This window comes from Epinephelus lanceolatus, chromosome 8, assembly GCF_041903045.1.
Source record: "Epinephelus lanceolatus isolate andai-2023 chromosome 8, ASM4190304v1, whole genome shotgun sequence".
NCBI classification, from domain to species: domain Eukaryota; kingdom Metazoa; phylum Chordata; class Actinopteri; order Perciformes; family Serranidae; genus Epinephelus; species Epinephelus lanceolatus.
In genome coordinates, this window is record NC_135741.1 from 43,375,091 (window position 1) to 43,387,911 (window position 12,821).

General features: G+C 39.1%; 1 protein-coding gene across 2 annotated transcripts in view; it reads right to left on the minus strand.

Moving 5' to 3' along the window:
- Nucleotides 1-12,821, minus strand: part of gmeb2 (glucocorticoid modulatory element binding protein 2) — a 28,296-nt gene that overhangs the window by 12,588 nt on the left and 2,887 nt on the right. The window contains exons 3-5 of one of the 2 annotated variants that reach the window (XM_033630066.2): nucleotides 4,592-4,677; nucleotides 4,109-4,233; nucleotides 3,169-3,272 (exon numbers count right to left, since the gene is read on the minus strand). In XM_033630066.2, the coding sequence (XP_033485957.2) occupies nucleotides 3,169-3,272; nucleotides 4,109-4,233; nucleotides 4,592-4,677 (315 nt within the window). Of the gene's footprint in view, nucleotides 1-3,168; nucleotides 3,273-4,108; nucleotides 4,234-4,579; nucleotides 4,678-12,821 lie in introns of both variants that reach the window. The other variant, XM_033630064.2, reaches the window with a different exon arrangement.

Sequence of the window (12,821 nt, forward strand, 5' to 3'; positions counted from 1 at the left end):
AACTGGCATAATATTCCTGTCAAACAAGAGTGATGAGATACATTTATTTCATTTCTGGTGTACTCAAAACATTTATGTTACTGTATTGTACCAAACTAAAAGTTCTGAGTGCAAGCTGTTTCTAAAAAAAATTTAAGAGTGAGAGAATTGGGATTTACAATGTACTTGGGCAGTATTCCCGCCTTTGTGAAAACCAGCAAGTGAGACTGGAGTCCTTAGGATATAGCTAGCCCCTTTTCTGCCTTATAAAATTGTTCTGATAGAAAACTGATAAAGATATCGCCCCTAATGCTCTGACTGCTCTGTTTGGTGTGTGGCCTTCACAATCACTTCACTGTTTCTTTCTCTAAAAAAGATTTAATTGCATTTACAACCCTGCTGGCCAGGAGGTTAATTCTGTTGAAATTGAAATCCACAGTCCCATCCACCTATAAGATATGGATCAAAGAGATGCTTTATTTTCTCAAGCTGGAGAAAATCAGACTGACCCTGTCTGGTAGAACTGATTCATTTGATGGGACTTGGAACTCTTTTTTGTCTTATGTGAACAGCACAGAATGTCAGATCTCTTTGGACTGAAATGGGAATTACAACAATGCACCTTGCATGAGATGTTTATTTTTTTATTTTTTTTTTCTTGCTATGTAACTTTCCAGCTTCTGTTTTTCTTGTGCTTGAATGGGGTAGGTGCCAGGGGTGGTAAGTGGGGGGAGAGGGATGTTGAGTCTTGTTGTATGGCTCTGTTAAACTGACAACTGTAACACAGAATCTGTGAACCACTGTATTTTTATGTGAAAAAAAATCAATAAACTGATTGTTAAAAAAGAAAGAAAGAAAACTGATGGCACTGACAACAATCAGCAACGCATCTTTAAAGGGCCAACATGTTCATAAAAAATATATTTTAGAACAAAGATGATTATAGCAAAGTACATTTTTACACAGACATTGTCAGTACTATTAGTGTTTGATTTTGAAGGCTTTTAACACATTTTTTAATTGAAGTTGTGGATTCTTGTCTGGGACAAGGCTGTTTTCTGGCCCATGGCAAGTTTAGAAATTAAAAGAAATGAAAGCAGATTAAATAGTTTAAAAATCATATTTATGTCATGCATTGAAAGCCTTTGAAAATAAGGTTTCACCCCAGAAATGGAATTAGTGTGTTAATGGTAAGTTAGAATTTTAAGGGTATTTTTGGTAAGATGATTTGTCCCAATTCTCAAGAATGGGTGATATACAATCTTGCACAACATTTGTTTGTCTCTGCTCTGAAATCCTCCTTCAACTCTGTCTATCTTGGTCTAATGCTGACATATTTTCATATTGTCATTATCACCATGTCAACATGCTAACTGGAAGCAGGTTACATGCTAATGAAACGTTAGCATGTTGACTGTAGGCAAGTTAATGCTGATTTAACTTTACATTTAATGTTTTCCTAGTGGTGAGGATCAATCAGAAATGTAAATAGCAAAGTTGGCTGAACACTGAACATGTCTGAACGATGATTCTGTTTAGATTACAGCAAAGAGGCACAAATGGAACTATGGATGTTTAGTCTTGGTACTAATAAAATATATTCAAATGGCTGCAGTGGCTCAGCCTGGTTTCCCTACAGTAATTCAGTTTGGCTAAAGCAAGCAGACTATTCTCAGCATGCCTGGAGTTCTTTGATGCAACCAGTGGTGAAAAATATATTGAAATTCTTTATTAAAGTAAAATTAGCAACACTGCAATGCAAGACCTTTCTATTAAAAGACCTAAATTGAACATTGTGCTGAAATAAAAGTATGGATGTATCGGCTTTAAAATGTTTAGTTTAAAAAGTAAATGGACTCATTCTCAATGGTCCCTTTCACAGAATGAAATTATCAATGTGTTATCTTAATCTTTAAAATCACAACAATTGACACAAATTCAATCCATCTCTGCATTATTTGTGACCGCTCAAATTTTGTCAAATTCCAACAATATTACTGCAACATTATCTAGTCTGGAGAACGTGTTTAAATGTTATTAATCACCAAAATAGTTAAAGGGTCCAAAAGTCAGTCAGAGTTTTCTGTGGCTCTCTTTTAACCTGGCTTGCTCGGCATGTGACTTATGCAGCAGACCTAACCTGGTAGGGACCAGTTTATGTTCAGAGTTTTGGCTTAAAATCTGCTAAAAAGCTCCCTTCACAGTTCCTCACGCTATAATAAATGAGAATATATGAGCAGCACAGATTGCTGACCACGGGAATCCATTAAAAATGCACTTTATTCAACTTGATGAGCTGTAACTTTACATAAATGCAACTGAACAAAGCCTTGCAATGCAATTACAGTAACCTCAGAGCTTGCTGTATGCATCGTGTCACTTTTTTCCCCCCTTTTTTTTCTTTAAGAACTACAGATGTTTGTAGTGTTCTCTAGTCCATTTGTCCACGCTGACTATAAAAGAAACCTTCTATAAAAATCACAGGCAGCACAATAGTTCACTATATTTTTAATCAGGATGAACTTGTGCTTGAAATGCGGGATAATTCCCTCAAATCCTACCATAATGTTACCACTTTGGATTATGTTTATATGCTTAGTTCTGACTTGCTGACATCTGTTTTCCACTGCTGGCACATTACAGCTAATTGATTAGTCTATTGGTATTTGTCACAGCTAATATTCAATCAGTAAAAATGATACTTTTTACTGATTTTGTGATTTGACTGACTTTGTGATTTGTCCAAAAATTAAAGTGACTTACACATATCCTTCGTTATGGGACAGTGTCAGACCTAAATGCAGCTCTTGAGTGTAACATTTAAATCTGCTGCATCAAGTTTGATCTTAAACAGCTTGAAATCAATTTTAAATGACATTCTGAATGCATCATTGATTCGTTTTATGTGAATGCACACTGAGCCTGAAGCAGAAAGCCTGGGACAGTTAATAATCATTTTTGTGTTAGCTGTTATCTCTGACTGAGGCTTTAAGGTTTGTTGAGCCAGCTCAGGCAAAGTAAACCTGGCTCACTTGAACTGGCTTTGTGGCACAGCCCTCTGGACAACAGCATTGGAAACAGATGGGTTTTGTTGAGTATATGCTGAATAACAAAGGAAGCTGTAGGGTCTTTATTCAATAATATCAGACCAAGTAAAATTCACTGTTAGAGTATTTGATGTGTCCAGACCTGAGCATGGTGCCGTTGAGGCGGATGGCTCTCTTCCAGTCCTTTAGAGTGGATTTCCCTGCTAAACACACAAACTCCTTCGGGCTGATGAGCTGTTCATTGAACTGATTAGGGAGGAAGTAAAAACTATCAGAAGCTGTTAATGATCCACTTAATCCTTAACTTAATCTACTTCTACTTTGAAGGAAAACCACAGTATTATAAACCTGGACCTTATTTCCCCTTGTTTTTGTGGCAAAGTGACTAATGGAGACAACATTTTTTTTTAAATTGGTCAAGAATTGAGAGAGAGCGCTGCAGCCCCAACTATAAAAACAGGCTGTTAATGTAAACCCTGCAGGTAATTGAGTACCATCAATTTACGACCAATAAAGTGCTTGTTTTTGCCACTGACAGGCTCAGATTGTTATGAGAAGTGTCTGACGACATTATGGAAAGGATCCCACAGAGAAAGGAAATTGTTTCCTGTACTTTTCGCTTGTTTCGGTCTGTTTTGTTTCCAAGTCTCACAAAAGAAGATGTCTCTTTCTGAAATCTCACAGCCTTTTTTACATCGTCAGAATCATCTTAACATTCAGCCATGACAATGAAAGTCTTTTAGGAAAAGCCTTAGGAAATCTTTTTGTGCTCCAAAACAACAAACTCTTCCTCTCTTAAACCCCCACTCCACTGTTTTTTTATCCTCCCACAAGTCAAATCTCTGTGCATCTCTTGACGACACACAATTGCCTGCAGGGATCACAACCTGTTTTGCCAATGTGGCTGCAGCAATGTCACTCAATACTGAACCAAGTGCAAAAACTTTATCTCCATTTTTCACAGACACAAAAACATAAGAAAATAGGGACCACATTGTAAAATACTAAAGTCTCCCTTTAAATGTGTTAGGGAATTAGATTTTAAACAAACTGTGAAAAACTGTAAAAATGACAGTGTGTACCTGGACACATTTCACATTGATTCCAGGGCAGACAAATTTCTTCCACACTAGCGTGGCTTTGGCATCTCCACAGGTGATTGGGTAGAAGACATCTGCTTCCACATCCACCTCCTCTGTTAATTTCACTGCAGAGACAGACAGAAAGACCCTCATACAACCATCCAGTCAATTCTTTATGTGATCATAATAACTGATGATATAAGAAGTATTTACAACATTATAAGATGATCTCATTTGGATCATAGACTGGGAGGACTGCACTGACTGAAACAGCAGTCAGAAACAACATTGCTGACTGCAGCAATGTTGTGATTTGTTCCACTGACTTCACAAAAACTTAGAATAACAGAACATCACAGATAAACTCTTCTCTTCTAAATTTCACCATTCTACTTTACATTAAACCAAGACTAAAGTTTAGATCAGCTGCTACTTAACAGCCACATTTTACAAAGCGTAATAAAGTCGTACAGGTCACGTTACCAATGACTGCCTCTTCTCTCGACATTGAATCTGTTCTGCTGGCCTCAGCTTCTGCTTCTACTGGTGCTACTGTGAGGATGCTCTCCCTGGAACAAGACAGAAAAAACTGCAATGTTTAAGTTTTCATTTAGCAAACTGAACAAGACAATCTCCTTCAAAATTCACATTCGGTTCCCTAAGTCTTTGCTTGTAACCACCAGTGTTGGGCTCATCACACTAAAAATATAATACATTACTCATTACTCTTTTCAAAAGTAATATTATTACTTTACTTATCACTCCCTGCCAACAGTAATGCCTTTCCCGTTTACACGTAGGAAAAACGCACATATTTTCATGTGGTTTGGCCTCTTGTTTACACGCAAACGGAGTTTTTTTCACGGAAAATGATCATTTGTAAAAACTCCGGCCAACGTGGAGATTTGGAGATTTCTGAAAACACCGTTTATGTGTTGCCGTCTAAACTGGGTGAAACGGGGTTTTAGGTTCTGAAACGTCACAGCATGCGCCAGCAAATGTTTGACGTCATGTGAGCGACCTATGTTTACACTTTGTTTGGCTACTGATCATGGATGCTGTTAAGGTGGTACTCATTTTTACGTTTGTGCAAAGCGACATTTAAGAGTAGCTCCACTTCACTGTCAGTCCACACAAACGAACCTCTCGCCATGTTTACTGTTTTGAAAGGAGCAGGAAGTCGCGCGTCTTATTCGTTGTTGTTGTCGATTCTGAGGATTGTGATTGGCATGCATGGCTTCATCCTTCTCCCTACACTGCCGCCCATAGGTTTGGCATAGTTATGACGGCGCTAGATGGCGTATTTATCCGGGTTCATGTAAATGACAACATTTTTGAAAACGATGTTGTGTGCACGATGTTATTATTGAAAACGGAGGGGGGAAATATTCATTTCTCTAAATACCCGGCTATGTGTAAACGTGGTGTTTGTGTAGCTAAGGCTGTTTGGCTTGCAAATAATTAGTTTTCATTTATTCATTTATTTATTTTTACCTGGGGTCTGCAGTTGCCTGTGACCAGTATCTTCTAGGGGTGGGGCAAAAAAAAAATCAATGCAGCATAATATCACAATATTTTGCGTGGCAATATTGTATCGGGAAAATGACAGCAAGTATTGATCTTTTATTATATTCATTATTAGTTTTTGCAAATACACATTTTAATACAACTTGTAGCACTACAATAAGAAAAATTAATTGCTTTTTCAGTCCATTAGATGGTGCTGATGTTTTTTTTCCTGGTGAGGTCAGCAGAGGTCTCAGTCAGCCGCATTTGGCGGGAAGTTCATCAAAACAAAGATGGAGGCAACGGAGAAATAAATCAGTAACGAGCCATCCGCATTTAAATCAAATGTCTGGAGTTATTTTGGATTTTTTGACACAGAGGAAAAGGAGGACTTGGACACGACACGTGATTGGCAAGCAGTGTCATATGAGAATAAAATAGTCTGGGAATACTATGAACATGAGGGCTCACCTAACACGCCACCGTCCAGAGATAACTTCAGTAAAGTTGGACATACAGTACAGGCCAAAAGTTTGGACACACCTTCTCATTCAATGCGTTTTCTTTATTTTCATGACTATTTACATTGTAGATTCTCACTGAAGGCATCAAAACTATGAATGAACACATGTGGAGTTATGTACTTAACAAAAAAAGGTGAAATAACTGAAAACATGTTTTATATTCTAGTTTCTTCAAAATAGCCACCCTTTGCTCTGATTACTGCTTTGCACACTCTTGGCATTCTCTCCATGAGCTTCAAGAGGTAGTCACCTGAAATGGTTTCCACTTCACAGGTGTGCCTTATCAGGGTTAATTAGTGGAATTTCTTGCTTTATCAATGGGGTTGGGACCATCAGTTGTGTTGTGCAGAAGTCAGGTTAATACACAGCCGACAGCCCTATTGGACAATTGTTAAAATTCATATTATGGCAAGAACCAATCAGCTAACTAAAGAAAAATGAGTGGCCATCATTACTTTAAGAAATGAAGGTCAGTCAGTCCGGAAAATTGCAAAAACTTTAAATGTGTCCCCAAGTGGAGTCGCAAAAACCATCAAGCGCTACAACGAAACCGGCACACATGAGGACTGACCCAGGAAAGGAAGACCAAGAGTCACCTCTGCTTCTGAGGATAAGTTCATCCGAGTCACCAGCCTCAGAAATGGCAAGTTAACAGCAGCTCAGATCAGAGACCAGATGAATGCCACACAGAGTTCTAGCAGCAGACCCATCTCTAGAACAACTGTTAAGAGGAGACTGCGCGAATCAGGCCTTCATGGTCAAATAGCTGCTAGGAAACCACTGCTAAGGAGAGGCAACAAGCAGAAGAGATTTGTTTGGGCCAAGAAACACAAGGAATGGACATTAGACCAGTGGAAATCTGTGCTTTGGTCTGATGAGTCCAAATTTCAGATCTTTGGTTCCAACCGCCGCGTCTTTGTGAGACGCAGAAAAGGTGAACGGATGGATTCCACATGCCTGGTTCCCACTGTGAAGCATGGAGGAGGAGGTGTGATGGTGTGGGGGTGTTTTGCTGGTGACACTGTTGGGGATTTATTCAAAATTGAAGGCACACTGAACCAGCATGGCTACCACAGCATCCTGCAGCGACATGCCATCCCATCCGGTTTGCGTTTAGTTGGACAATCATTTATTTTTCAACAGGACAATGACCCCAAACACACCTCCAGGCTGTGTAAGGGCTATTTGACCAAGAAGGAGAGTGATGGAGTGCTGCGGCAGATGACCTGGCCTCCACAGTCACCGGACCTGAACCCAATCGAGATGGTTTGGGGTGAGCTGGACCGCAGAGTGAAGGCAAAGGGGCCAACAAGTGCTAAACACCTCTGGGAACTCCTTCAAGACTGTTGGAAAACCATTTCAGGTGACTACCTCTTGAAGCTCATGGAGAGAATGCCAAGAGTGTGCAAAGCAGTAATCAGAGCAAAGGGTGGCTATTTTGAAGAAACTAGAATATAAAACATGTTTTCAGTTATTTCACCTTTTTTTGTTAAGTACATAACTCCACATGTGTTCATTCATAGTTTTGATGCCTTCAGTGAGAATCTACAATGTAAATAGTCATGAAAATAAAGAAAACGCATTGAATGAGAAGGTGTGTCCAAACTTTTGGCCTGTACTGTATATTCACAGATTTGGACTTTGCCGGTCAACAACTTATAAACGAAATATTGTTGAAGCACATACGACACTACTGTCTTACCTTGGTGAGGTAGACAACAAGCTACAACGTAAATTTCCTCAGAACAAGCCGTCTTTTGAGCTCGGCCAGTAACATTGATCTCTATGCACAACCTGTGAAACAAGTGCACAGGGACGTCTACAAAGTGCAACACCAAAAAAGAGATCTTACAAAATTATTCAATAGATTCAATACTATGCAGTGTAGTCTCCCCAAAATCACCTCCGACATTAATAGTCTCCTGCTGATCATACTACAACACTTAATTTGGAGGAATATGCTTTTTCATAAATTGGCAGAATTGTTCTGGAGTAAATTATTTAATAATGTTAAAACTATGCAGTGTAGTGTCCCCAAGATCACTTCACACATTAATGGTCTCCTGCTGATCATACTACAATACTTAATTTGGAGGAACATGCTTTTTCATAATTTTTTAGAATTTGTATTAAGAAAATTATTCATTAGATTCAATACTTTGCAGTATTGTCTCCCCCAAATTACTTCACACATTAATGGTCTCCTGCTGAGCATACTATACATAGCATACTATACTACTACAACACTCAAATTTTGAGGCATATACTTTTTCATAATTTTGCTGAATTTTTATTAGGAAAATTATTCAATAGATTCAATACTATGCAGTGTATGTCCCCAAAATCACTTCACACATTAATGGTCTCCTGCTGATCATACTACAACACTAATTTCAAACATCAAGAGACCATAATTGCTAAGTGAAACCACCTAGCTCTTAAAGATTTAATTATTTTTTTCAATCCTTTTTTTTTTTAATGATATTTTTAGGGCATTTTGCCTTTAATGGACAGGACAGGTAAGTTCTGAAAGGGGGAGAGAGAGAGGGTGGATGACATGCAGCAAAGGGCCACAGGCTGCAGTTGAACCCGGGCCACTGCGGCAACAGCCTTGTACATGGGGCTCCTGCTCTACCACTAAGCCACCGACGCCCCTTTAAGCAGAATCTTTTTTACTGCAACCACTGGAGAAAGTGTTTTTCTTCAACCCTTTACATTTTCTCATTTAGAAACTTTATCCAGTGGTCAGTAGTTGAAAACCGGGGTTCAGTCAGAGCAATTTATTGTAGTCCCAAAATAAACATAGCATAATACTGTAGAAATCATGTATGATGCTCCATTTGCTTGCCTAATATTTCTGTTGTTGTTTTTTGACATTGTTAAAGCATATTGTGATTTGGTCAAAGTGGTGAAACTCTGGATTTGTCGTGAATAAAATTATATTAAGAGAAGAGCCATCAAAACAAGTTCACTCAGTTAATCCTTAGCAAACTTACACAGAACAAATTCACACAGCCAAAAAATAAAAAGATACAAAGTCACTCAGCAGTGTTCTTGAGACATGAATTGAGACTCTGAAACAAGATTTTGACCAGGTTTAACACAATAAAATTACATCAGAAGAAAAAAACACTTCTTGAATATCTATACCACATATAAAACTGTACATTATTGATGAATAAATCCCCACAATCCTGATTTTGACATACATTAAAAAGAAAAATAGAATTACTGCTTTTATCTTTCAGGAATAAATATTTGCAGTCTGTATTGTTTTTTTTTTCTAATGAACTATAGACCATACACAGATGTTTATTTCAGTTGCACAAATTTTGCAACAAGTTTGACTTATGCCTGTCTGAAAGCAGCCATGGCTGGAGTAATGGGAATCTTCTATCTTTAAACATTTTCAATCCTTACATTCTCTAAACCCTCCAATCTATTTTAAGACTTTGCCAAACTCCCCCAAATTATGGAGAAGCATATTTCTCCAAGCTAAGTGCTGTAGTATAATCTAAATGAAACAAGTATTATTTGTGAAGTGATTTTGGAGAGGCTACACTGCACGGTATTAAAATTATTGAATAATTTCCCTCCCCAAAAAACAGCAAAATGATGACAAGGTGGGTGTTGCAGTATGATCAGCAGGAGACCATTAATGTGTGAAGTGATTTTGGGTAGACTACACTGCATAGTATTGAAACTATTGAATAATTTTCCTAATAAAAATTCAGCAAAATTATGAAAAAGCATATGCCTTAAAATTGAGTGTTGTATGTTCAGCAGGAGATCATTAATGTGTGAAGTAATTTGGGGGAGACAACACTGCAAAGTATTAAATCTATTGAATAATTTTTCTAATAAAAATTCTGCAAAATCATAAAGAAGTGTATGCCTCCAAACTGAGTGTTGTAGTATGATCAGCAGGAGACCATTAATGTGTCAAGTGATTTTGGGGACACTTCACCACATAGTATTGAAAGTATTGAATAATTTACTCCAGAACAATTCAGCCAATTTATGACAAAGCATATTCCTCCAAATTAAGTGTTGTAGTATGATCAGCAGGAGACCATTAATGTCGGAGGTGATTTTGGGGGAGACTTTGTTGCACTTTGTAGACGGCCCCTGCACACTCGTTTCACACTTGGCTGTGCATAGTCATCAATTTTATTGGCCGAGCTCAAAAGACGGCTTGTTCTGATGAAATTTACGTTGTAGCTTGTTGTCTACTTTACCAAGGTAAGACAGTAGTGTCGTATGTGCTTCAACAATATTTCGTTTAAGAGTTATTAACCCGCAAATTTGGAATCTATGAATATATGTCCAACTTTACCAAACTCCAGAGATAGCATTAGCCGCTGACGGCAAAGCTAATGCTAAACCCACTCCGCCGAAAAATCTACACCGACCACACTTAGCTCGATAAAACTACCATCCAACTCTGAGAGAGTGAAGAAAATAACACAGTCCATCACCTACTTCATGTGCAAAGATCTGGGTCCATCCAGCGTTGTTGAAAACAAAGGCTTTTGTTACATGCTAAAAACACTGAAACCCAGGTACGTGACTCCATCCCCACATTTTTTCACCGACACAGCCGTATTCAAGCTCTACAAAGAAGTGAAGCATAAAGTTGAGGAATCTTTGAGTACAGCAGGAAGGGTGGCATTGACTCGCGACGCCTGGACAGTGGTCACCGGTCCACTGGTCAGTGGATTTATATGTGACAATAACAGCACATTATCTCACATAGGACTGGCGACTGCTGTCTCATGTTCTCCAAACTAGAGCAGTACATGAGTCACACCAGAGCAAACATTGCAGACCTCCTGCAAAATGCAACACAAGAATGGGGGATTGTGGTTATAACAGACAATGCTTCTAACATGGGTGTTGCCATTCAATTAGCAGGATACCTGCATGTGAAGTGTTTCGCCCACGCGCTTGATCTGGTCTCACAGAGGGTATTGGAACTGCCAACAGTTCAGTTTGTCAGGTATATGCAGCATTTCTGACAGGTTTTGTGACAGCGTTGGTCAGTCTATATGCTTTGTATCACATTTTGCTGCAATAAAAATGATTAAAATCAGATGAACAGACTGAAAACTTTGTCTTATGAGGTAAAACTGATGTTGACAAAGTTTTCCTTTGGGAAAATAATTTGCAGTTGGAACTAGGGTTGTCATGAGAACCGATACTTCGGTACCATGTCCATGCCAACACGCAAAAAATACGTCGGTACCTGTTTTTTTTCGGTACCGTAAGTACTGGATACAACTTTGCCCTCAGCGGGCTCTCTCGGCCACCATAGATATCTCCCCCTTAACCAACCGAGACCTGACAGGCACGTTTTATGTACTTACCCATTTGTAGTGCTAAATATTAATTCTCCAAGCGTTGGAATAATCACTGGCACGCGAACCCGTCCATCCTGGGCTTTGGGTCCAAACTCACTTCTTCTTTTTTGGGGCTTATTGGAGATTTGCAAACACGGTGCACTACCGCCACCAACTGTTCGTGTGTGGTTTGTATTTTGACGGGACAGCAATGGCCGCTGCACAACACGTCTTTTGGGTTTTGGTGTGAATACACATGTGCTGCCGCAACACTTGTGAATCGCTTGCAGTGTAAATGAGGCCTTAGAGTTAAAGTTAAAGTTTGAAACAGTTTTAATAAAGTAGTGAATTTAGAAATACATGAGTTCTGTTTTTTTATTTTTATCGTGGTATCGAATGAGTATCGAGAATCGTGGAAATTCACTGGTATTGGCATCAACTACTGAAATTCTGGTATCGTGACAAGCCTAGTTGGAACAAAAAGGTAATAAATCGCAATATATTTTATCGCAATACTCAGCATACCACTATAATACTGTTTTGTGATCTAAGTATCGTGATAATATCATATCGTGGGTCATATGGCGATACCCACCCCTAGTATTTTCCTGCTGTCAGTTGTAGCAGCTGAGGTGTTTCAGACCAGGGGCCGGTTGCACCAACAGGGCTTACGCCTGGCCTTAAGCTAAGTCGGTCATAACTTGGTGGTCTTAGTCCAACCTAATAGTTACACCGGTTACACCATCTAGGCTTAAACCTTCTTCTTACTAAGACCGGGCGTAAATCTTACGCCTAGTCAAAAACAGGTGCAAGGTCTCTGCGCTCTAGAGCACATGAGCGCAGCTTGATAATAGCATGTCTCATCCACTGTCTGTACAACGAGCAGGCATTTAGACGGGAGAGAGTGATTAGGGACATAAGCAATCCAATGGACGTAAATAATGACTGGGCTGAATAAAGGGCTGATTGAGAGTTTTCGATTCGGTAGGAGAGATCTATTTGAACTTACTGAAGAGCTGTCACCAGTTTGTGTCGGGCTGCAACGCAGCACTACCACCAGCCTTACAGTTGCTGATTGCACTCCGTTTCTATGGAAACGGAGCCTTCCAAAATACAGTCCTTCCAAATACAGTGTCCACAAATCTACTGCCTGTTGGGCCATCCACAGCTCGATTTTCTAATTCCATTGTCAGTAAAGTTACCCTTTCTTTTTCATTGATCCTCCATGTTTTCTTCAAATCTTAAACTGTAAATAAACTGTCAACACAGACCAGGCGTACGCCCTGTTGGTGCAACCGGCGTAAGTCCACTCCTTAAGACTGGTCTTAACAAAGACCGTCTTAG